The following is a 25321-nucleotide window of genomic DNA, read 5'->3' on the forward strand; positions in this document are numbered from 1 at the left end:
AATTTTTGCTAAATAAAAAGAAAAAAAAAAGAATGTGAGAGAGTAGATTCATTTAACATTACAATGAAAGTTTAACTCTTTATTTCACAATATTATATATTTATTAAATAAATCATCTACAATAAGTCTTTTAAAACTAAACTCCTAATAATATATATTTTTTCTTTGCTAATTGGCCTTTGGGAGGTAATGAGTTCGTATATATATATATATTTTTTTTTCTGTTTAATAATAGTTTGATAAAATAAAATATTTGAATTTCAAATTTATCTTTATATATTCAACGAATTATCTCTGAAGTCCTGTATAGAAGCGCAGGTTTAAGCATAAACCCTAACCCTACTTTGCACAAAAATTTCGGAGAAAACATGACTCAGAAAGCCAACCAATTCAAAGGTCAACAGAAGCGGAAAACGATTCCTCCCAATCGCCATGGCAAAGTCCCCCAAACTCGTAAAGGTATCTCTCTTTTTCTTCTATCTGCTGCATTTACGAGTAAAAATTGTGTTTTTCTTCCTCCGTATTCATCCGACGTTTTCTTTCCAGGGAAAAGATTTGTGAAGCCATCAAAGATCACCAAAGAGATGGAAACAGATCGGGTATGTTTTTGTTTGGGTGTTTGACTGCTAATTTATATGGAATCTAGTAACCATGAGAGTAGAAACTAATGTTGATAAGTTGTCTTGTTGCGATAGTTTGTGTTTTTAATGCTTTGAATGCCAAATTCTGGCCCCCGTGGTTATATTAGATGGAGAGAGAGAGAGAGACCTTCAATTGTAAAATATGGCTCGAAATCTTTTTCCCCCCTTCTGTGTTCGGTTTGGGAGTATTGGATTAAGGTTCAGTGAAACTGAACTTAAGGTATCGATATAGTTAAGGTCATGTGTGCGGTATATATTGTATAGCAATTGAAATTCGGGTGAACTAGTAACCATCCATAGTTTCGATTAGAGAACAGTTCTGAATTTCCCTTGCCCTTTCGTTGCCAAGAATGGAATTGGTGTATGATTTTAAAGTCCCTGTTGGCTGAACGTGTTAGTTCCTTAGTTTATTTCAAATTCCACTTTGACATCGTTGTTTTTTATTGTAATGCGACAGCCGGTGATTTTGTATCAACTTTTGCTACATGTACGCATTTGGGCATTAATATCGAACAATTTATATGCTTATGGCCTTGATAAGTACTTCTTTTTTATTGTGTTGGAATAGCCACTGCATTGGTGAGAAACTTTTAATGGCTAAGACTTTGTACTGTATGGAAATATAATTTTTAGACGGGTTGAGAGGTCTTGGGAGGAGATATGCAATGTTATTAGATTTAACACCTCTTTGTAGGTGCCTATCTAAGGCTTTTTGTAATTATGAGTTGTGGGTTGTTTTCTTGGATTGGGCCCCTTTATGTAGGTTTGGGTTGCTTTTGTGGAGCTTTTTTTTTTTTTGGTACAACCTTGCATATTCTTCTTCATTTTTCTCAACTAACGCTCAGTTTCTTACAAAAAGAAAATTGAAAAAAGGAAAAAACGTTTTGGATTTTGAAGGATAATGAGATGACAGTTGGGCAATCTTGACTCTAAGGGTCATTTTTGTATACCCGTTTGATTGGAGCTTCCTTAACATGAAAATAGTTTTTTCTTTATTTTTAGTTCACTTCTCTACAATTTCTTCCTTTGTAAAGTTTGAACTATGCATGAATAAGAATTACATTAGGTCCTTGGGAAAAGTTTGTGCCCATTTGTATCAACAATAATACGGTGTTTTCGCCTCCTATAAGGTAAGTAACTATGCGTTTGTGCAATCCTGGGTGTCAGATACATTAGACTTTAGCCAAACCTATATTTGCAAATTGATAACATATGCATGCATGTCAAACATGGTTTGTCATGTCTCTGCTTGTGTCTAGATCCATTTTTAACCTTTCTTTGTGAAGGGCTCGTCGTTTCAAGAGGAAGGCTAAACTCCCTCAGGCTAATAATCTTTTCTAATAGGTGGGAACGGTTTATAGAGAAAAACAGATGAATCTTCTGCAACTCTGGAATGTTTTATTTCTTATCATAAAAAGTTATCTTCCTGTTTTAAGGTGGAAATTAGTATAAAATGGTTGAAAATTTTTCCTGTATTTAGCATAATGCTATAATGTTTGACTATATGCTTCTTCCTTGAAATGACTTTTGTTGAATACGAAAAGAATGTAATCTTTTAGTGAAAGAATAGGACATATTAGGCATGCTGTTTCATGTACAATGGTTAATAGTACTATTGCTGTTGAGAATTTATATGGTTTACGAACCTTTGCCCTTTTTTTGACATTCCAAACACAAACAGGAATTGAGCAAGTTCATAAACTACTGCAATGAGACGAAGGCTGCTACTCTAGCCAACAAAGAAGGCGGCCAACTCAGTATTGTTAAAGCCCCGTTGGATGCTGGTAATAGTAGTGCGAAGAAAGAGGGTAATAGTAGTGCGAAGAAAGAGTAGAGCGTTCGGATGTTCGACGTGATAGATTAGCGTGAAATTATTTGTAATATTGTTATTTCTTGCTACATTTTTTTTATCTTCCCACCCCATTGAGAAGGGAAAAGGGTGTGTTGGGTTGTTCCTTTTCTAACACATTTCCCAATTTTGTGTCTAGTGAATCTGTTACTACTACATACATATATATAGTCTTCATACTCTATATGCGAGATCTCGCAATGTTGAGTTGCAAATTTGAGTAATCATGAAAAAAAATATTGAGCGGCCATTTTACAAAAATTTATGGAAGTTGCTGAAATTCACTTTTCGACCTTATGTATAATTAACAGTAATGGATTTTCAATCTCTTAATTTACAGTAATATCTATTTTATGTTATGTTGGTGTTCAGCATAGTTTTACAATAGTTGAACTAAAGAAAATAGAGGGTGATGGCTAGTTGGCAATATGTTTCTTTTTAAAATATAATATTTTATTGAAGTTCTATTCCTGAAAACCATGGACTACAACAATCATCTGCAAAGAACTTGGACAGAGTAGAAAAAAGAATGAACTGAAATTTTGTGGTATAGTATATCGTCTGAGAAGCATTTTTCAAAATTTGTTGATTTTGATCATTAAAATGTCAATAATTTAATTTGCTGATTTACAATATCAGATCTTGATGTGCTTGTTCTTGTTCAATTTATTAATTCCATCAATAAAGGCTGGCACTCGACTCTGCAATAGGACAAATTTGAGTTAATTGATAATATGATACAAAAACCAACCACTATTATAAACATTACTACGCCTGTATTCCTGATATATTGATGGTTTGTTAGATCCTGTGAATCAACAACTCATCATGGAGGAGGCATTACAGCTTAACAGAGTACTTCTCTGAGCCAACAAGTATTTCAACCGCTTCAAGCACTATATTCGGATTGAAGATCAACTTACCAGAGTAAAAACAAACCAGCATTTGCTGCACAGACAGATTTAGTACATTCTTTAACGTCATAACCACCTAAAATGGAACTGCCTACAAAATTTATAAGCTTGGGCAATGACTTAAATAATTTTGGGGGGCCATTTAATACTTAAAATCATGATCCCAAGTTTTTTAACCTCAACTTCCAAATAGCCAATGGGAGAAAACGAGTGAAGACAAAACAGTTGAAGGGCGGGCTAGGAAGATTACAGAATGATATCTTTTTTTTTTAATAATTGGGAGTCAGAACTTTGCTCCCCTATACACAACGACACCCGCGCCCACCCAAAACTCGAACCTGGGAGACATCAAAGATTTTTTGTATTAAACTCATCGGAAAATTGAACTTGAGACTTCCAAACCAGTATAACCAGACCCCAAGCCTTTGCCAACCAAGGTGTCTGGGGCTTACAAAATGGTATCTTAATATTCAATAATAGAAAAATATAATAGTTGATTTCCTTGGTATGTTTTTCATGAAAGCATTGGTGGGAAAAAGAGGAAGAAAAAGGTTACCCCCATGGCATGCATCTTCAAGCACTCTTCTAAAGAAATTTGTACTTCTCACTTGAAATTATGAACTACCCACGGAATACCAAATAAAGGAGGGAGGGGTACAAATGGAGACAGAAGAAAAATCCCACAACTCCTCTATAGACAACAAAATCAATGTTGGAGACCACAAAACTTGAACAAAACAGAAACTAATTCCATATTGGATTTCATTAACTTGGCATCCAGAACAGAAATTTCCATCATAATATATAAAAATTCAGAGAACACCACACAACACTCTTCACTACCCATTCGCAATAATACTAAGAGTACTAAAAAGAATCATTATACATCCTTAATAACCAAGGACTTATCTTATCCAACAGTAACTGAAGCTAAATGTTCCTTCAATATCCACATAACAGAGAAATTCCTTAAATAATTAGGAAAACTCAGTCAACATGACCATAATCATAAGCATGCCTAGTAAAGAGGAAAAGGGAGCCCCAAATGCATCTATAACTTATAAGAATTCAGATGAATATAGAGATGCACAAAACCCAGATACAGCTGTCACATAGTCGAGATGCCATAATACAGATACCAAAAGAATTATAGTGGACTAAAAGCCAGTGAAGTTTCTCAGCCAGGGTATTAATCAACAACTGCATCGGATAAAGTATGTAAACAAACAAGTACTTGATATCCACAATGCAGAATTATAAATTCAGAACACAAACAAGCTATCCATCAAAAAAACCACTTCTCAACAAAAAATTCAGCCCCCACCTCATCCGGCTTTCTAGTTAACCTTAGAGTCCGCTTTCGATACATTGCCCTTGGACTCTGCTTTTACCTCAGCAGCGCTCCCCGAATCACCACCAGAACAACACCCACCACCATGCTGATGCCCATGATGGTGATGGTGGTGGTGGTGATGGTGATGATGATGGTGCGCAGTCCCATGAATTTGCTTCCCTTTAAGCTGTTTCCTCATGTCATAAGCATCCTCACCATCGGCGTAGTACTTCGCCTCAATATCATGGATCTTATACCCCAAAGTCTCGGTATACAGTTTAAACGCAGCTCTGTTACTCTTCCTCACATGGAGGGAGACATACTCCGCTCCATAGACCTGTTCCATGGCGTTCTGAGCCGCGTTCATGAGCTTAGTGGCTAATCCCAACTTCCGGTGCGTGCGGAGCACAGCGAGGGAGGTGATATGGCCATGGCACTCGTTGCTTTCTTCCTCCATTTTAGCAAGAACGTATCCGACAATATGCCCGTTGTAATCCTCGGCGACGTAAAGAAGCTGAGGCCAGGAAAGAATGTGGTAGAAGTAGTATTTCATCTGGTAATTCTCTGGGAGGCAAAAGAGATTGCAGGCCTGCATGGCCAGAAGGTCGTTTATGGTTGCTTTGCGTATGCAGACCATGGCTGGCACTGGTAATCGGAGAGGGAAAATTAGGGCTAGGGTTGAAGATGGAGCAGTGGAGATCGAAATCGAGGATGAAGTGGGCACGTTAGGAAGAAAGAAATGGAAGCCGTGATGAGAGTTCCGGGTATTTCTTCTTTGGGCCGTGAGGATTTGGGCCTCGTAATGGGCCTTTAATAATGATCGCACCTTCTCGTCTGTATAAATTGGATAAATTACCTTTTTCAACCCCACAAAAGTTTGCGGCTAAATTAAAAAAAAAAAAAGAAAAAAAAACTCCTGAACTTTGTTTTAGAAATATCTCAATTATTTCAAAATTCTTTGTACTTAATTGAGCAAACATGGCTCAAATATTTAGGGTAAAAATACTATTTGAGCAAAATTTCTGCTTTCCTCCACTGTTGGAGAGTTTGCTTCTCTTTTAAAAACATCTTCATTTTGTCTAGACTTAATACAATTTTCTATATTAATTGTCACGTCGTTCCATATTCTATTATATTAACTTTGTATTTAAAATATTAACAGATTTTTGTTCAAATGATATTTTTGTAACGTCTATAGGGTATTTTGAAACAAATGGCAAAGTTCGTAATATTTTTTTTTGCAATTTAACCACCATCCTAATTTGGTTAGTTTTAAAAATTCTAGTGTGGTCCTTATAATTTAGTTAAATTTCTTAAACCATACCTGAAATGACTAAATGTTGACGATTTTATTTACACATTTTCTTTAGATGTTAAATTCATCTGCTTTATATACAATATTTGATAATACCGGGTATAGATTTAGGAGATTTAACCAAACTACCTTGTCTAAATTGAAAATCTCATAACCATAAAAATCAAATTGAAAACAACTACAGCCATTAGGGGCTAAAATAATAATTTAACCTTACAAACTTTATATACCTTTTTAGTGATAAAATATAAGAAATTCATCTAAAATTTGATTTATAACAAAACAAAAATAAAATACCATAATTATAACGGAAAAATTTTAGGTTCAACTTGATCAAGTTAACAGTCCGTTTCACACCAATTTGAGTTGGATTGATCAAAATTTTCAAGCTATCTTTATCACGATACAAATTTACAATATAAATATAAAGTATCGATAAAATATATTTCTAATCTCCCACAAAAATAATGTTTTTTTTTTCTTTTAATAATAACTAATCAGGGGTATTTATTTGTCACACCTCCACTCTCAAATCGTTGAATTGAAATCTAAAAAAATTTCCTTGGAAAAAGAAGTTCTATCTATCACAATTTGAAATTGTTCATCATCATAAGACATTAGGAAATATGTACGTTGTAAATAAGAGCATAGCAAAGAACCATGAATTCGACAGGAAATAAAAAATTAGTTTTGAAACTTCCATAATCTAATGAACTTATCATTGTGCGTTGTGACTATCTTATTCATCCCAACAGCTAAGCTTGTGATCTGAGGCCGATTCCTTCTGTTTATGGCATCAATAGGAGTCTCATATGACACCCTTTTCCCTATCCTTTCTTCCACAACCCCGAGACCGTTCTGATATGTCGATAACAGCCTACTATCCATAATACAGCACGATCGCACCGTGCCTGTATTCTGCTCTAAAATGCGTAGAATGCCATCTATTCCACCAACAGCCAAACTTGACCTGTCATTTTGGAGGTGTCGCAGAGAATACACGATGTTCGGGCTCACTCGGGATTCCCATAAAGACTTCATTGTCCTAATAAGAAATGTGCAGAACTGAATGAGAGGTTATAATTTGAAGAAAGTGATTATAGTAAATCAACACATAACATGGTTTAGAGTTAGAACATCATAGACAACAAGAAATTAAGCATCAGAGCTTCTCTTCCCTTTAGCATAATTGAAGGATATAGTTATCACAGAGAGTAGCGAACCTCCTGAATTCCTGAACCTAATTTCAGGCAGTAATTTTGTCACGTTTTACTATTCAAACAGCAAAGAAAATTCAGTGTCCCTTAAGTTCATTTTTTCTTGGCCTGAAGCTATTCCTCATTAACTTAAGCCCCTATGATCACCATTTCGTTTTTTGTTTTATATTTTTTAAAATTTTTCTTGTTTGTCACAGTTTCTTTGATATGTTTTCACATTTCAATTTGAATTCCTAGCACAATTTCAAAAACAAAACAAGTTTATACGCTTTTCGACTAATCTCCTAGACAAATTTAGATTTTGAAAACCATTTTAAGTAGATAGCAAAACAAATGAATATAAGCACGAAAGTAGTGTTTACAAACTTAATATTCAAAAACAAAAACCCAAAAATAAAATAGTTATCGAATAGAGTCCTATTTATACGCTTTTCGACTAATCTCCTAGACAATTGCATGATCTTACATTTAAATGGCTATGAGATTTATCCCTTTAATTTTTTAGCTTGTCCACTTGACCAGTAGGCAACCCATAGTGTCATTATCTCTAATTAATACTTAACAATGTAATAGTTGCAAGGTTCGTAGGAGAAAATTATATTCCATCTCCATTGATTGACCAAAAAGCAAGCTGAAACTCGACATTGAAGTTAAATCAAAAGCTTCTTTTGCAAACCTGAGATCCCAACAATAGACATGTCCAGCAGTTGATCCCGCAAATACTAAATGTGAAGAAGCGTTGTAACACAAAGTCCTTATGCCTGCAAATGGAAATTGTAATAAAGTATACACTGCATTTAACATAAATCGATTGAAAAAGAAATATCTTTCAATATATGTTGAAACTCATTGCAGTAATCATCCTGTAGCAAACATGAACGGAACTAACCACAAGGAAAGCTACAAATGTTCTCCAGTTGAAAAACAAAATATATTAGTGCTTTGAGAATAGCGTTAGAAAAGCTAAACGCAAATCACTGGGGCCTGTTTATTTACTCAGATGTTAAACTACACTGCTGAGATGCTTCTATTCTTATCTCTAATTCGTAGAACAAAAGGTTATGTTATATTTTTTACACTAACTGTGACACAAACAAAAGTTTTTAAACATGGAGAATTGTGCAAGAGTAATAAAACTACCACATGCACAAAGAATGTGAAATGAAGGCATCAGATATAACCTACGGTATTTCTTGATCTAAGCATTGCTACCCGCTGATCAGAGAAAAGACCTGATACTCCAATGTTTCCAAGAACAGAACCGCCTAGTATGAGCTGATCATCACTCACACACAAGCATGTCACTGGCCCAGGAAGCATCCTGCAATATAAAAATTAACAAAATTGGTGCAATTGTAGCAGTACATAGTATGTCAACGATTTATGAAATTCACATAAAATCACCCAAGCAATAAGAAATGCTGAAAATTAGCTTTCCATTAACCTTTGATTCGTATAAAATATAGATCCTCTCTTTTTATCATAATGTGCAAATGTCATGTCAGCATAAGCGATTGTGTGCATGGGGAAAGAGAAAGTAATGAAATATCAAACTCGTGTGATGGTATTTTCACCAATTCATTTTCTAATGGCTGCTCCTTGTCTGTTCAGTCATTGCCTAAACTTAGGAAGTTAATAGCCCCTACCAAAAGAACATAAGGAAAGGTATCATGACATATGTATTTCTCCTGGTTTACCTGATAATTCTAGAGCATCTCCTACTGTACATGTCAAATACATGAGCTGTTCCATCTTCACAACCAACAACAGCCTCTGGATCAAAGTAACTGTAATTGGAAGACTCATCATACAGCTAATTGAAAATCAATTGAGAAGAAGTGCTTTGAGTCTATAAATGATTGCAGAATGCGGAATAAGGTTGCAGTTACAAATTTACAATCATTCTTTAATATCATAAACATTAACTGGTGCACCTGAGACTATTGGGATGAATAAGTTAAAGTACAAGACAAAGTTGATACAAGTATGAGAATATATAGACGAAAGGTATAGTTAAACTTTTTAAAACGTAGATCACGGAAAAAAATATGATGTTAAAAGAGTTTTTTTTCTGAAGTAAAAGGCTGAAATTAAATAGGTCTTAATATTAGTATTCTTATGCCTCTACTGTTAGATGGCACAATTTTTTTGTAACTGCCTGTGCTCATCCTTTTCTACTCTTTAAATTACTTTGGAAAGAGAAAGAAACAATCTTATGGGAGATCTCAATTTGTCTCACAAAATGTGATGCACATTCATAATTGTCGCAAATGCCAATGGTACTTCGGTGAAACTTAAATTATTTTAACATCATTATGATTTTAACACAGTTAAGTTAAGCCACTTACCGCATACACAAACCCTTCTCAAATGTACATTCACGTGAAGGAAATATACTTCTTTTCCCACTCCGACTCCATATGCATACCTGTCTACCAACCAAACCAACAATCTAGGACAGTGGTTTGCGAAGTTAGATTTCACTAGGCTAATATTAGTTCTCTATTGGAAAAGGAATAAAGTTTATAATTCCAAACAGAAAAGTGCTGAGTGACTTGAGAGTAAAAGGATAAAAGGAAACGATTGCATGTATATATAAAAAATATATCTCACCTTTTCCTATAATGTAGCATGTTTTGTCAAAAAATTTCAAAACAGGTAGCAAGAACGTCCGCGTATTTATTAGAGATACGTCAATATTACCTTGCCCTCGTCAAAATCAAAGTCAACCAGAGGCACTTTCGCCGGAATAGAATATTCTTCCAGACATCTGAAGTTCTCTGACGACCAAAGTCTCATAACCTGGAATTGCAGCACACTCTTTTAGCATAACTAAGATAGAGGTCTGGCAACAATCTAATACAAAAATTGCTCAAAGTAATTACACCTCTCTCTCTCTCTCTAACACACACACTTGAAGCTAATGGCGAAAGTTCACCATATAGAGTACATGGCTCTCTCTCGAACACGCCCACACATTTGTTTATCTATTCATTTATCACCTTTTTTTTCTTTTTTGCTTCGGTGGACAGAACAAGTAAATAAGTTGAACCAAATAGTAGAGTAAAGGCTATACTTTATCACCCACTCCTGTAAGAATCAAGCCCATCTTCATTCGGCATTGTTCTGCCCTGTATAGAAATCCATGTTACAGGAGTTATTATATAAATCTGCACAGTGATTCAGAATGTTCATGAGAATTTAAAATACTTTTCCAATTATGCGTCTATCATAAAAAACAATGCTACAAAGCAATCTAGAAACACCTTATGAAAGTATTTGAAACACTGCAAGTGTGCTAATTAGAAAATTTTATATACAATAAGAGGTCCGAGGATAAAGAATCCTCAGCTACAGATAAATCCTGAAATGAAAACACAAAAGAGTAAAACAAGGAAGCGTTTATATCTGACTATCCAGCAACTTACTCCCAACTTGCCACAGTTACCTTACTGAATGGCCTGTCCAATGAGAAACTTTAATAGGAGCTTCTTCAAAAGCCAACTTGTGTCGTTCCATCGCTATTTCCTCTAAACATACCTCCAATGGTTTCTCTGAAGAAAATGATATTTCGGAAGAACTACCAGAGTTCATCTGCTGCTTCTGGTGCCTCGAGCAAAACGCTTGCAATATCTCGGACTTATGAACAGCATAATTCCTTCAAGCACATACAGAATTTCGTTAGAGACATCGAATTAACATCCAAGAAATTGCGATTACATCCAATAAATCCACTACGTTTTCTATTCTCTTCAATAGTACCAGGATTTACAGACAACGGAGCAGCGAACCAAGTCGAAAAGGTCAAGAAAGGAGAAAATTATGCACAACATGTCATGGCTTAGGGAGGGAACTCGTTTTGAATCAATACCACTCCGTTTTCTAGTCGAGGACCTGTCGGCGGCCGGTGGAGGAGCCATCGCCGGCGTCTTCCAGCTGCGATTCACGAACGGCGGGTTGGAAGCGCCAACGTCTGGAGAGGAAGCCGGCGACTACTAGCAGATGGATCTGTGGGCTTTCGATCTCTGGTGGACACGTGCTTCAAGGCCCATAAGCCATCTACAATTTTTTAAATCTTTTTAAAACGTTAAAAACTCAAAATCTATGAAACTAATTTTGATTCTCTTTTACGGTGAAAAATATTTTGGTCCAGAGTAGGGTCTATTTTTTTTTTTTTTATGATGATTGGCTGTTCTTCCTTCTCCTTCTTATCTTCTTTATCCTCTCTTTCTCCAACGAATTTTACCGCCGACCACCTCTCCACCGCTCGTCCGCCGCCAACCTCATCATCTCCGCTTGTCGGTTGTCCGCGTTCGCCGTCCATCCCTCCTTTTCAGATATGGAAGAATATTCCAAACATGAAAATTTTCCATCTCAAATAGCAATGTCTATAAATTTAGAATAAAGCATGACAAATGCTTATTTTTTTAGTACACAATGACTATCTTTATTATATTATCTCCATAAATGTATAACTTTCTTCTAATTAAACTTTGTACCTTCAAACAATATTTGCTTAAATTCATACCAAAGTTTAGTTTAGGGGATGGAAGCTAAGGGTGTTTTAGATCCGATCAAAGCCATGGAAATCAAATTACTTTTTTCTGTCATTTTTCCTAGGAAAACAAAAAAACAAAACAAAACAAAAGGCAAGTTGCAAAAATAGGATTTTTCCCTATTCTCTGATCTTCTCCTTCTGTTTTTGGACTAGTAGTAATGCGATGTGTTTATGCAAGGATATGCACACACAACAGTGTATTTCAGATTGCAGCTCGAACTCGACCTCCGAACCGATCTGAATACTTGGGCGGACCTGCACAAAAAGGTGAGCACTCCGACGATCAAGTCAGTAGAGGTCGGATTCCCAGTTTAGTTCGAGGTCAGAAAAAATCATCGTACCTGATCGTGGAGTGAGGTCCTCTACTTATGGGTGGTAGTCCCGCTAATCTCGCGACGGTTACACCTGGTAATCTCGGGACCGTCGGTTACACCCGGTAATCTCGGGACCGACGGTTACACCCGATAATCACGCCGCTGACAGTAGCTCACATCGGCCTCTACCGAGCTTCCCGGTAGCTCGGACCTCGGCCAGGTTCACCTCAGCCCTCATACTTAGCATCTGTCAACGCTAGTGGTGGTGATCTCGGCGGTCCGAGCTGGGCATGACTCATGAGTCATCTTGGAGCACCAATAGGGGTCCTCCACATGTCCGGAGTATCCTCTTCCCCAAACACGATGAGACCAGAGCGGAGTTCATTCTCGATTTTAATTGTCGAGGTCTCAATTTCCCCACCTCCCTCAGTTTTATGGATATTTCTATAATGATTATAAAAATTTTAAAATATATTTAAATTAAAAATTAAGTACTATTGGTTTCATATTTGGTTGATTGTGTATTACAATACTGCGTCGAACCCATAAAAATTAATAAACTAATATATTTCGTAATTATTAGTAAACAAAAAATAAGAAAATAAAAATAACGTGCTCTTCTTTGTCTAAGAAAAGGAAGAAAATATATACATTCATTTATGTATTACACCCTAAAGTATTAAATTGAATTCAAAATAGAGTTAAACTGGTATTAGGCAGGAGCCGCGCGAACGCAGACCCCCACTAGCACAAATTATGACGTAGGCTCTGCCACGTTGGACAGACCTTAGACGGGCGCCCCTCCGTAGGTGCAATGGAGGTCACCAACCTAGGCTATAGGCCTTATTGATCGCCCAAAAGCCCCGTCCAGGTAAGTATGTTTCATCGAACTTCATTGCCTTCCTTTTATATCTCCTTCGCGCTCCTCTTCTTTGAAGCACTACCGATGTGGGACAAACTAAAAACTTCAACATAACCCACTATACCACTATATCATCTTGTTTCTTTCTTTCCTTGTTTTTTATTTGTTTGGAACTAGATTTTTATTTTTGAATGATGGGTTTTGAAATTTATTGTAGTTTGATACCTCTACTTGAGCATAACTTGAGATAAAACTAACTATTTCTTTTTTTCCATGATTTTTAGGTTCAAATTTTTAGTCTAGACTATTAACCAGATTGTGAATGGTGAATTACGCTCTTGGCTCCTAAGTTTGAAGATAGATTTTTATTTCATGAGTTTCAAAAAGTGACAGTTTTGTTCCAACCTTTAGAAAATAGTTCTAAATGTCTTTATGTTGAAATTTTTGTTAGTGCCACTGACGAAATGCTAATATGAAAGATTGAGATACTAGGTAGCATTTTGTGATATATTTATGTTTGATGGGTAAATATACGTTGTATATATAAACTGTATAATACTGATATACATATTACAATGTAACTGACTACAAACAATACAAATTCTGACAACTCGATGAACACCAAAACTTGATAAATATAATCGAGGGACACTTCAATAGCACGGATCTGAACACAGTTATTCATTCTGCATAAGTTGCTAGCAAACTACATCGATCGTCTCAGTAGGATATGAAGACTAACTCCGATTGAATAGCAACATCGAATTACAGGGATCTGACAGAACTCTTAGACACTTGCTCTCAACATAAACAAGAACAATAACTCAAAAAAAAAAAAAAAATTCTTGTGAGATGGGGAGAACTCAAATGAGATGCTTGGATATCCCAAATGAAGGAAACCAACAACCATATATTGTTGTCCAAACATGTAACCTCCCCCACAAAAATTAAACACATATATAGTATTTTTACATATGTAACTTTAACTCATAAATGTATAGAACTTTTCTTTGGAGAGATAGCTTAAGTTTAACATATATGTGTTTTTAACACACATGTAACTTCAACACATGACATTACAAATGTGTAACTTTAATACAAAATTAAATAAAATCAATAAAGAATAATATTCACAACATGTATGCGAATAATATCTTTAAATTTCTTGTTTTTTCACACCTTAAAATCCAACCATGTTAAATGATGGGAAGCTTTTTGAAATAGTAGTCTTCGTTATAAAAATTTAGGAAAAACAAATACTATTGAAACTATATAAATTATTAAAAACAATTAAATATTGTAAATAATGTTATCCTTAAAATTACATTATTTAAGGATTTTACGTAGATAATATTAAAGTCACTTCAACTTTTAAGTTAGATAAATTTCTTATAGATTTACTTTAAAATTTGTTTTTCAAAAATTTTAATTTCTTTTAGTACATCATGGTGGGGGGAGTTAGATAAATTTCTTATAATGGAAAGATTTACTTTAAATTTGTTTTTCAAAAATTTTAATTTACTAAATTTAAAACTTTAAATTTGTTTTTCAAAAATTTTAATTTACTAAATTTTAATTTCTTTTAGTACATCATGGAGGGGAGTTGGAGTTTCACGATTTGGTAGTTTAATTCCCATAATTATGGCGATTTTCTACTGTGGCTGAAAAATAAAAGAAAATAGGTGAAGTTTTTCAAACCGGAACCAGGCCCCATTGCTGCCAATCTACGAAACGCGAACAAGAAAAGTTTGAACTGGTGAATGGGAAGGGGCCGCGCGAACGCAGGCCCCCGCTGCCACAAATAACGACGTAGGATCTGCCTCTACGGACAGACCTTAGGCGGGCGCCCCTCCCGTATGTGCAATGGAGGCCACCAACCCAGGCCATGAGCATTTATGATCGCCCAAAAGCCCCGTCCAGGTAAGTAAGGTTCACCATCAGCCCTCGATTCCCTTTTATACCTCTTTCGCGCTTCTCTTCTAGGGTCCTCCACCGATGTGGGACAAACCAAAGTTCCAAGATAAATGGAGCTTTATGCGTTTCTTTCGATCTTTTGACCAAACAGCAAATAAAAGTAAATTCAAACTGATTATTATAATAAGATTGGTTTAATTGTGAAGTAACAATATTATTCGAGTTGAAATTGGGCAGGGGCCGCGCGAACGCAGGCCCCCACTGGCACAAATTATGACGTAGGCTCTGCCACATTGGGCAGACCTTAGGCGGGCGCCCCTCCGATAGTGCAATGGAGGTCACCAACCTAAGCCATGGACCTTCTTGGTCATCCAAAAGCTCCGTCCAGGTAAGTATGTTACACAGCTCCCCCTTGGTTTCCTTTTATACCGCTTCCCTGCCTCTCTTCTCTCCACCTTCGCCGATGTGGGACAAACCAAAACTTCATAAACTATGGTGTTTGGATTAAGGACTAAAAGTATTTTTCTTTTAATTTGGTTTAATTTAGAAAGTGATTGACCACAAATTATTTTGTGTAATTTAGCATTTGTGAGATATTTTTTGAATGTGGTTCAACCAAATAAATTTGTTATTAAAATAGTTTTAAAAAAATAAACACACAAATATTTTAATTAAAACTATTACAAGAAAAATGTTTTGAAGAAAGACCTCTTTCTTTTTAAGTGATTAAATTAGAAAGTTTGTCAAATTTATCGCTTTTATTCTTTCTTGCTCAAATACAATAGACCAAATATTGGTTTCATATTCTTATTGTATTGAATTGTAATTCTATAAGCTCTATTTAGTAATATTTTGAATTTAATTTTCTGTGAGCATGTAAACACTGCTTTCATCTGCATCTACTTTTAAACAATACTTGCGTGTTCAATTTAGAAAGTAATTGACCAAAATTATTTTGGGTAATTTAGCTTTTGTGTGAGATCATTTTTTAAATATAGTGCAACCAAACAAACTTGTGATGAACATCATTTTTTTTAATTTATTAATAAAACACACTAGTGTTTTAATTAAAACTATTTTATAAATAATGTTCGGAAGAATTCATCTCTTTATTTTCAAGTGATTAAATTCGAAAGTTTGTGAAATTTATTGCTCTTATTCTCTCTTGCTAAAATTAAATAGACCAATTATTGTTCTCATATTTTTATAGTATTGAATCATACTTCTATACGCTCGATTTAATAGTCATTTTGTTTTTAGTTTTTTTTTTTAATTAAGCTCGTAAACACGGTTCTCAACTTATGTGTTTATTTAGTTTGCATCTACTTTTTAAAATTTGACCATCAAAAAGAGTAGTTTTCAAAAACTTACTTTTGTTTTTTAAAAATTTAGCTAAGAATTCAAATTTATTTCTTATAAATGTAATTAGCTACTTCTCTAATTGTCAATTGGTTATAAGATGAAAATTCATGATTAATGATATGGTATCCGAGTTAAACAATTGTCCAAAAATAGGATCCGGCCAAAATAGTAAGTCAAAAAACGCCACCATCTTGAAGAAACTTGTTCACGATCGCCATGGACATAGGTTACCTCCCTATTGTCCAGTAATTTTGAGATAAGGCCATAAATATTGATAAAAAGAAACTGAATACAAGACCTTAGTTTTAGAAGTTATTTTAATAACAAATATATATATTTGGTTGTATGGAGTTTCATTTAAATGCATTGGGCATACTATAAAATTGTTATTTCTTATAATAAGTTTCATCAAGTGGCAGATTTGTTTATATATGTGCGTGTGTGTATATATATATTAATTTCTTAAATAAGTTCATTATATGTTATTCGTTTGATTTTTTTAATAATATTTTATCTAAATGCTGGATATAAAACCACCTCATTTCAACATTTTAAGACATTTGAAAACATAAAATTTCTAAATTTAATGTACCTTAATCTCTAAGATTAACTTCAAGTTTATTTAAACGAAAACATCACTATAAACTCTTTTAGATAGGTCACATGCTCCTAGTTCACACATCAATATAAACCTATAGCAAATACTTTCAATTTTGTACCATTTCATTTTTAGTTCAATCTGCGATAGGGATAAAAATTATTTCCTTTCACCATAAATTGTAGAATGCAACTAAAATGACTCTTTTGTATCATAAGATGTTGATCAAATATAACAAATGATTTTTTTCTTTCTAAAAGAATTATCATTACATTTCCTTGGAAGAAGTTTGAGGATAGGAAATGTAACAACTAATTGGGAAATGATAAAGAAAGACGAAATGTACTGAAAATGAATCTAAAACATAAAATAGAGATTGAGATTGAAGAAGGTAATTAATTAATACGGTTATGAAGGAGGAGAATGAGAAGTAGGGAGAGAAGTCCCTTGAAGGAAGTTCTTGATGAGTGAAAGTGCTCTTCTTGGCTGGTAGCTTGGCACTTCATGCCCTGCTCCTCTTACTGTCGCCAATGTCAACTCCCCTTCGTACACTTCTGCATACCCTCCAACCTATAAATTCCAAGTCAATTCACCAGTCGGTTAAATTCTAACGTATATAGTTGGTTTCAATTTTTACCCTAAATCTATCAACTTGTGTCATTAAAAAACCTAATCTATCTAACATTTTGTAGGTTTAAAAAATTGCTGAGAAGATGTCTTTTTTTGCAACAAATGAAAAATATTGAGGGTAGAATTAAAACTTTCAAAGTGCCGGACCATTTAAAAGATTTAATCTCTTCCAAAACCTAGATATTTTTTTAATATCTAGGTATTGGGAGCTCACTTAATTCATCATATACTCTATCGCCAGTCACTCTCACTCATCTTCAAATAGACTTCACCCCACCATAAGGCCAACTCTAAAAATAAATAAATGTTTCAAATTACTGATTTTTTCTCTCGATGGCTTGAATGGCTCATATGAGTTTTAATCAAATACTCGTTCTAGTCCTCTAGAACGAGATTGATACATGTGACGACTTAGAACACAAGTCTACATAATTAACGTGCCTAGCAAAACTTTAGTAGAAAATAACATAAAATTTAGGGGGAAATAGAGTATGAAAGTGAAAGGTACCTCTCCAGCAACAAACCATGGATACCAAGATGTCTTCACGGGAAGATTCATTGAGTTGATAGAATATTTGGTGGAAGTAATGGGCACTCTCCCATCAAAATCACCGCTGCATCCCAATATTGTAAAATTAAACCAAATATATAAATCATTACCATTCTCCCACGAAACCCCACTAAACAAAAACAATCATTATATATTTTCCCTACTTCCAACATTACTTATATTTTCTTTTCACGTACCCTATATCCAACTCATTTTCGGTGGTGGATATGATTCTGATTTTTATTTCTATTCTTGAAAATAATTATGATTGTTTTACTAATAGTTTTAAGTACAAATTAAAAGTCCTGGCAATTTATGTTTTATTTTCTGAAAATTGTTGCTTATATGATAACAATTTCATTTTGTCTTCTACATAACTTTTACAATTTTGTTAAAATTTAGGAGTTGCTTACAATTTTTTTCCAAGCTTTAAAAATATTATTAAAAACTAAAATATTCAGAGAAAGAATTATTATTAGAAACATAATCATTATTTCCGCTACTTTCAACCTCCAAGTCAACTCGATCTTAAAAATTAAAAGAAATATACAATTTTTAAAAAAGTAGATCTTTTTTATTTAGATAATAATTCAAAACATGTTTGTAAGAATGGTAAAGAAAATACAAATTGTGGAAAACTTAATTTTTATTTTTGAAATATTTAACTAAAAATTCAAATATGTATTCAAGAGAGGCCTATGACTTTTAACAATCAAGTTGTACAAAAACATTCTCAAAAAAATCTAAAAACGAAATCATTATCAAATCCGGTTATAAAAAAAACCATTTATGAAAAAAAAAAGTGAAAAGAACATATATATCAATAAATAAAATAAAAAATCTAGAAGAAGGCACCATAATTTTTAACAATCATTATCAAATTAGCCTTTCAAAAACAAAACATAACATAATAATAAAGTGAAATAATTACCTGAAAACCCAGACTCGAAGGCCGCTATCCATGAACTCCCGCAGCAGCGGAACGACGGTGGAAGCGCTATCCGTCCACCCGACAATAACGTCGCTACACGGCTCCCAGTCGTACCCGAGCCTGGTGACGTTGGCGTGCATGGCGCTCTGCACCTCCGCGCGGTTCAAATACGCGTACGTGTAGTAATCGGTGCATGGGTCGTAGCTCATCACCGTCGCCTTCCGCGGCCGCGCCGTCAGGCTGCCGTTACGGCAAAGCGGATAGTAAATGTTGTAGATGTCCACCACTCCGATGTTCAGCTCCACCTCGTTCGACGCCGCGATGCACTGCCGGCTCTGCTCCCTCGCCTCCGCCGAGAAGTCGCAGTACTTCCTTATGTCCGCCGCGGTTCTGTCGGCGATCAGCGCGTGGCTCGCAAAGAAGTCGTACATTCCGAACTGGTCAGTCTCGTCGTTAATTACTGCGTTTCCGATCTGGACGAGGAAATTAAATTAAATTAAATGAGGAAAATAGGTATGATAAGGAGGTGGTGGTGCTGAGGAACGTGGCCAAGTTGGGCGGTGGTGGGTCAACCCCTCCATGAGAGTCTTTTTCGAGAAACTGACGTGAGTGAGTGAGGCTGTAGGATTATATCCACCAATTTTCTATGCGTTGAATAAAAACTTTTTGGAGATATTTATAAATATAAAATCATTATTTTTATTTATAATAATGCATAAATTTGATGACCTTCTTGTTTTTGGAAAATTAAACTTATAAATACAATCTTCAAGTTTCCTACTTTTGTTATATCAATTATGTTTGGTTGATTAAAAAATTGATTTTAGAAAAATATAAAATCATTCCAAATTGATTTTTAAGGTATAGATGAATTGTTGGATAGAAACACACGTTTAGATATTGATCTATTTATAATTTTCTATTGCATAATTAGTGGATCCTATTATTTCCAGTCCAAGTAATGATTTTGCCATGGACAAGTCACAGAGAGAGAGAGAAAGAAGTGAACTTACGATAATGCCCTTGAGGTTGACGATGCTCTTGTTGGCGTTCCGGTTGTGGGCCAGAATGGTGTGAGCAAGCTGAGGAACATAGTGGCCGGCGTAGCTCTCGCCGGCGATGTAGAAATCCCGCTCCTTGTACTCCGGGAACCTCTCCAGCCAGTTCACCAGAAACGCGTAGTTGTCAATCGCCGTGCTCCTGTCGCCGTTGTTCTTGTAATCCGCCGTCGTATTCGAATACGAGAATCCCACCCCCGCCGGTGACTCCAAAAACAACACATTTGCAACTAAAAACATTATATAAAAAAAAATTAATTTAATCAATTTTAATAATTTGAAAATAAATAAATAGATTAATTTGGAAAAGAAAAAAAAATGAAATCCGATCCGTACCGTGGTTCCAGGAGAACTTGTTTTCGTAGAGGGTTTTGCCGTCGCTGCGGACGCGGAAGGGTCCGAGTTCTGCCATGGCTCCATAGGCAAGGGACGAACACCCAGGCCCTGCCCATGAAACTCAACCAATCATCTACTGACACGTTGCATTCCGTTTCTTATTTTTTTCCTTCAGTTTTTGAGAAATATCATATGAATCTTTATCATTTTGGTCCCTACGACCGTTCACGCCATTTACTTCTTGAATAATAATCTAAAATTTACTCATCATTTATATTCTAAATACGTAGTTTTTAATTTTAAACATATATTTCATGTGGCATTCTGTGCACTTATGATCATAATTTAAGCTATTTGTATTGGGTTTGGTATCAAATTTAGAAAGCAAGATTAAAATAAGGTCAAATTATATAGATTTTAGGAATGATGAAAAAGGTTGAGAAAATATGACTTTTCAAGTGGATTTTAAAAATGAAAGAAAGTACCTTGCCAAACAAACGTCAGAGAAATACAAAATCAAACCTTTCCCAAAAAAAAATACAAAATCAAATAACTTTTTTTAGAATAATGAGTTTTCAATGTCATGAGATAAGTGTTTTACGGGAGTACCTAAATATTGTTTCTTTTTTTTTTTGTTTATTTAAGATTTAATGGTGGTCAGAAAAAGATTTATACTCAAATTAAACTAATTTTTATCTTTTTAAATTATATGGACAAACCATAAAAGGACGAAATTGATAATTTAACCCAAAATATATATATATTTTTTCTTTCAGAACAATAGTTAGTAGCTTTACAATACACACGCCATGGACGCCGAAAAATCCTCCTCAAAGAGAGGAGTCAAAACTGACAAACTCACTTATTGATGCTACAATTTCCTTTTCTAAAATATATTTTTCAAAAGTTTTATGCAAAAAGAATATAATAACAAATAAAAAAAAAACAAAGGGAACATGCGAAATTGTGACTACTTAATTAATTATCATTTCGAAGAAGAAGAAGGAATGATGTTATGAATGTGGTTCATAACCACACAAACAAAACTGCCGCAATCATGATCACGAGTTCCATCTTCTTCTTGAATTTCTTTTAGGTAACACGTTGCTTTCAGATGCATCTCAATTATTTAGAGAGAGAATCAAAATGGAGATAAAACAGAGAAGAAGACAAACCAGAAAGAATCTGATCAGATCAAACAAGCCTTAAAAAAAATCGATCGATAAAATGTTTCCGATCGGTTAAAAAAAACTCAATCGAAGTTACCGGCACCGGCGACGTACCTCCATTGAGCCAGAGGAGAAGCGGCAGCGAGTTCTTGTTATGCTGAGCCTCAACGAAGTAGTAATAGAAAGCGCGGCCGGCGGATTTGTCCACCGTCACGTAGCCGCCGTACTGCGACAATTTCGCCCTCGGCGGTTGTCCTGGCAGCCGTCCGATTCTGTCCTGCCGCTTCAGTCCGGTCTGATCGTAAATCTCGACCGCCGGCAGGAAATCGTCGGCGTTTTTAACTGCATCGTTAACGAAAAGCTCCTCCGAGACGGCGGCGTTTGAGTTCTTGAAGAATTTCGATTTGTACAGAGCGTCCAGGGCTTGTTTCTGATTCTTGGCGTGGATTTGAATCGCGAACAAGGAGAGGAAGAAACAGAGGAGGAGAATTGGAGATCGGCATTTTGATCCTCTCATTGCGATTGCCATTGCGATTGCGATTTTTGGTACTCTGTTTGGAATCGCAGGGGAGTTAAATAGGGGAAAAATTAATTAATTCCGGTTCGGAATTTGGACTATTGGTTTCTGGATCTGGACTATAATATGGACTGGTGAGAGTATCGGATAATCTCTCTGTATAAATTTTTAAAATGGAAAAACCGATCGCGAAGTTGAAGAATCGTTCCATTTTTCGACGGCCATGAACATCGGATTTGATGGGCAGATTACTCGACTCCAAAGATAATTAATTAATTGATTGAAGAGATGAAATGTTATCACCGCCAATCATGTTGCGCCATGTGATGGCGATTGATTTTTTTTTTTTTTTCCCTTTTTTAGAAGAGGATATTAAAATGGAAGGATCATTGAGGGATGGGTGATGATAAAATGATGGCCGTACGATTGGATGACTCTGATTTTTAGAAATTCAAGATTTCGAAATTTGGAAGCCAGATTTTATCCATTCATTTCTTTTTAAATGAAAATACCTGTAAATGGAATTCTCCCAACAAATTCAAATGGTATTAGATGTTTAGATCTCACATCGAGGTTTATGAGATATATGGACATATCTCGATCTTGATAGATCAGATTTATTTTGATACTATTTTTTATGGGTAGTTTTAAAAAATAATGATTCAAAAGAGAGTTTTTATTAAAATAATATTGTGAGTCTACATATAAATCTTTGTTGGACTTTTTTCTTAAACTGTTGGAGTTCTATATATGATCTTTGTACCAAAATTAATTTCTATTGATCCATTTATTAATAGAAACTTTATGTACTATAATTAGCTTTTTTTTAAGTCAAATGAATTGTAAAAAATAAAAAAGAAAGAAGAAAAAGAGCAGATCAAGATTTCTATATAGTGCAATGTTAAAATTCAATGATAATAACACATTTCTATGAGCATTTAAAATTCATGAAAGACATTTTATTAAAAAAAATTATAAGAGATAATGCCTTTTCTTTTAAGGATTGCAGAGGAGTTTTTATTTTTTCCATTTAATATCACCTACTAGCCAACAAATAATCGCTTATAATTTAGATAAAATTGTAAAAAAAAAAAACATATAATAAATGTATTTTTTTATGTATAGCATTATGTTTAAAATTTACCAAAGCTCTCAACAGCGGTAATTGACATAGCCTCACAAGTCATACTTACATTACATGTTCCTGAAAAAATTCCACAAATTTACTAACTTTAAAATTTCAATAGAGTCAACTACCATAAGTAGTCAAATAAAAAACATCAATTTATTGTCACGCAAAAAAATTCTATATACTAAGGACGATTTGTAAAATTTGACAAAATCATGAAATACAAATCAAGAATACGGAATTGGACTAATCGCACCCAATTGAAACTTTAGTTTATAATTATAACTATAAATTATTTGTTTTTCCAAAGGAGTTTATAATTATAATTAACATTAATTTTAAATTGAGGGGGACAGGTGGCAAACAGAAGAGACAATAAGAACATACTGCATATGCAAGCTGCAGGGGACAAAGTCAACAAGGTACAATGACACCTTTTTTCTTTTATTGAGAATAAGAATTATCCTCTGCGGTCAGTTCTACGATAATAATCATTTTGGCTCTGTTCACGATGACCGAAATCAAGGACCACTCTTATTTTCTAGATATTTAGTTCAACGTAAAATAATATTAATTAATTTATTAACATTTTATTTTTATTTTGTATAATTATTATTTTATAATATGTTATATAATTTATAATTGAAACATTGAAAATTATTGTCATAATTTTCTAGATCACAAAATTAGAAAAGAGTTTTCAAAAACAAAACTATCCAATTGAATTCGTAAATATAAAAATAAGAAACAAAATCCAAATTGTCAGTCAAACAGCCCTTAAATCTCTCACTATATATATATCAACGATTTAAAATTTTATTCTCTTTTAAGAATACGACATCTAACTCACCTCTAAAATTTGAATTTAAGCTTATCTATTTGTAATATTAAAATATCATCAATTATAATGTCTCATTTGATAATAATTTAATATTTTCTTTTTAAAATATAATTTCATGATTTTTATTATATATAGAGACATTTACCTGAATTAGCATAAAATGAGTTTATATATATATGTACACATAATATGTTACTTTCATATTTGTATTTGTAGCATTGTGGTTTACGAAATGATAACACCCGTTATTTAAATTTAGATGAGGTGATTTCGTTTGGTTACCTTTGGTAAAACTATTACCTACTTAGTCTACTAAAAGTATATGCCCTAATTTGGTCGAATATTGAACCATAATTATATATGATAATGAGTTTAATTGTTTACCCAATTATGTCATTTCATTTAAATTTCAAGAAATGAGTGTTGTCGATCATTTAATGACTGTAATATCAATGTTTAAGCTCAGTGAATAAAGTAATTATCATCATTCTAAATTTCGATGGTTCAATTATACTACCTCGTTATTTGAAAAATAGACAAAATTATTGTTAGCAACAAAAATAAGGATAAGAGTAATTTAAAATTTAAAAATGAAATCGAAACTTTTATGATTTAGAGACTTGAGTAAATTAAATCAAATTAAATTGATTGATTTATCAAATTTTTAATGAAGCATTAAAGTGGGGGATCATGGGAATCAATGATTGGCATGCAACTAGTGTCCACGTTAGGAGGCCAAATAAAATATGACACGACCTCTTCCGTTTTTTCTTTTTTTCTTATTAAAATTCAAATATTTTAGTACGACATGTCGCGGGATTCGAACTCACAGCCTCTCGTTCTCTTTTTTTAATTTTTGGTTTATTTCCTCTATCCAAAATTCATTTTTTTTGATGCAGTCGATTTTATCTAATTTATTGGCATCCGCAATATGTAAAATCATACACGTATAATTTGGAAATATATTTTTTCTTTTACCTAATTGAGACTTTGCAATTGGATCACTTTGTTAAAAAAATGATGACAGAAAATTGACGTGGAGATATATCTGATTCAGGGACTAACCGACCAAAAACTATTATTCGATTAAAACGTTTTGATATTTCGAATTTGGCCCCTCATCAAATTGAAATTTCCAAATTTAAAATTATTAAATGGTATATATACATTTTGCCCATAGTCATTTTATAATTACTTCATTAGATCAAAACTTACCCACATAATTAGATCTCTTATTTCAGTCTAATTAAATAGCAAAAACACATTAAATTAATACATGTGTA

The 25321-nt window shown here is 34.0% G+C and overlaps 4 protein-coding genes and 3 non-coding genes across 8 annotated transcripts; 1 reads left to right on the top strand and 6 right to left on the bottom strand.

The window, feature by feature from the left end:
• The first annotated feature begins 294 nt into the window (after positions 1 to 294).
• LOC111014568 (2,3-bisphosphoglycerate-dependent phosphoglycerate mutase) lies at positions 295 to 2674 on the top strand. The gene is made up of 3 exons (XM_022289359.2): positions 295 to 459; positions 547 to 599; positions 2323 to 2674. The coding sequence occupies exons 1-3, from the start codon at positions 369 to 371 to the stop codon at positions 2473 to 2475; spliced, it is 297 nt and encodes a 98-aa protein (XP_022145051.1). The 5' UTR covers positions 295 to 368; the 3' UTR covers positions 2476 to 2674.
• Positions 2675 to 4426: 1752 nt separating this feature from the next.
• Positions 4427 to 5479, bottom strand: LOC111013957 (Acyl-CoA N-acyltransferases (NAT) superfamily protein). The gene is given in 1 exon segment (XM_022288522.2): positions 4427 to 5479. A coding segment is annotated over 1 exon segment (645 nt). The 5' UTR covers positions 5375 to 5479; the 3' UTR covers positions 4427 to 4729.
• Positions 5480 to 6588: 1109 nt separating this feature from the next.
• Positions 6589 to 11634, bottom strand: LOC111018194 (F-box family protein with WD40/YVTN repeat doamin). Of its 2 annotated transcripts, none has more exons than XM_022294196.2 (9): positions 11032 to 11634; positions 10718 to 10927; positions 10346 to 10400; positions 9973 to 10071; positions 9618 to 9721; positions 8967 to 9056; positions 8451 to 8590; positions 7946 to 8030; positions 6589 to 7097 (listed from the first exon to the last, which is right to left on the bottom strand). In XM_022294196.2, the coding sequence occupies exons 1-9, from the start codon at positions 11187 to 11189 to the stop codon at positions 6737 to 6739; spliced, it is 1302 nt and encodes a 433-aa protein (XP_022149888.1). In that variant the 5' UTR covers positions 11190 to 11634; the 3' UTR covers positions 6589 to 6736. The 2 variants fall into 2 exon arrangements, with proteins under 2 accessions (XP_022149888.1, XP_022149896.1); XM_022294204.2 differs by having other exon boundaries at positions 11141 to 11629.
• Positions 11635 to 12858: 1224 nt separating this feature from the next.
• LOC148208858 (U1 spliceosomal RNA) lies at positions 12859 to 13020 on the bottom strand. Its single transcript, XR_015787499.1, has one exon. It is a non-coding gene; the product is annotated as a U1 spliceosomal RNA (small nuclear RNA).
• Positions 13021 to 14767: 1747 nt separating this feature from the next.
• Positions 14768 to 14931, bottom strand: LOC148208859 (U1 spliceosomal RNA). The gene has a single exon (XR_015787510.1). It is a non-coding gene; the product is annotated as a U1 spliceosomal RNA (small nuclear RNA).
• A 219-nt stretch (positions 14932 to 15150) lies between these two features.
• Positions 15151 to 15313, bottom strand: LOC148208860 (U1 spliceosomal RNA). Its single transcript, XR_015787484.1, has one exon. It is a non-coding gene; the product is annotated as a U1 spliceosomal RNA (small nuclear RNA).
• A 1785-nt stretch (positions 15314 to 17098) lies between these two features.
• On the bottom strand, positions 17099 to 22413 carry LOC111014800 (serine carboxypeptidase-like 40). Its single transcript, XM_022289627.2, has 6 exons — positions 21666 to 22413; positions 20383 to 20490; positions 20002 to 20276; positions 18989 to 19461; positions 18016 to 18121; positions 17099 to 17447 (listed from the first exon to the last, which is right to left on the bottom strand). Exons 1-6 carry the CDS (start codon positions 22078 to 22080, stop codon positions 17286 to 17288), a joined length of 1539 nt encoding a protein of 512 aa, XP_022145319.1. The 5' UTR covers positions 22081 to 22413; the 3' UTR covers positions 17099 to 17285.
• Between the last annotated feature and the right edge of the window lie 2908 nt (positions 22414 to 25321).

Source organism: Momordica charantia (genome assembly GCF_013281855.1).
Source record: "Momordica charantia cultivar OHB3-1 chromosome 9 unlocalized genomic scaffold, Mcharantia_2.0 BLBB01000009.1, whole genome shotgun sequence".
NCBI classification, from domain to species: Eukaryota; Viridiplantae; Streptophyta; class Magnoliopsida; order Cucurbitales; family Cucurbitaceae; genus Momordica; species Momordica charantia.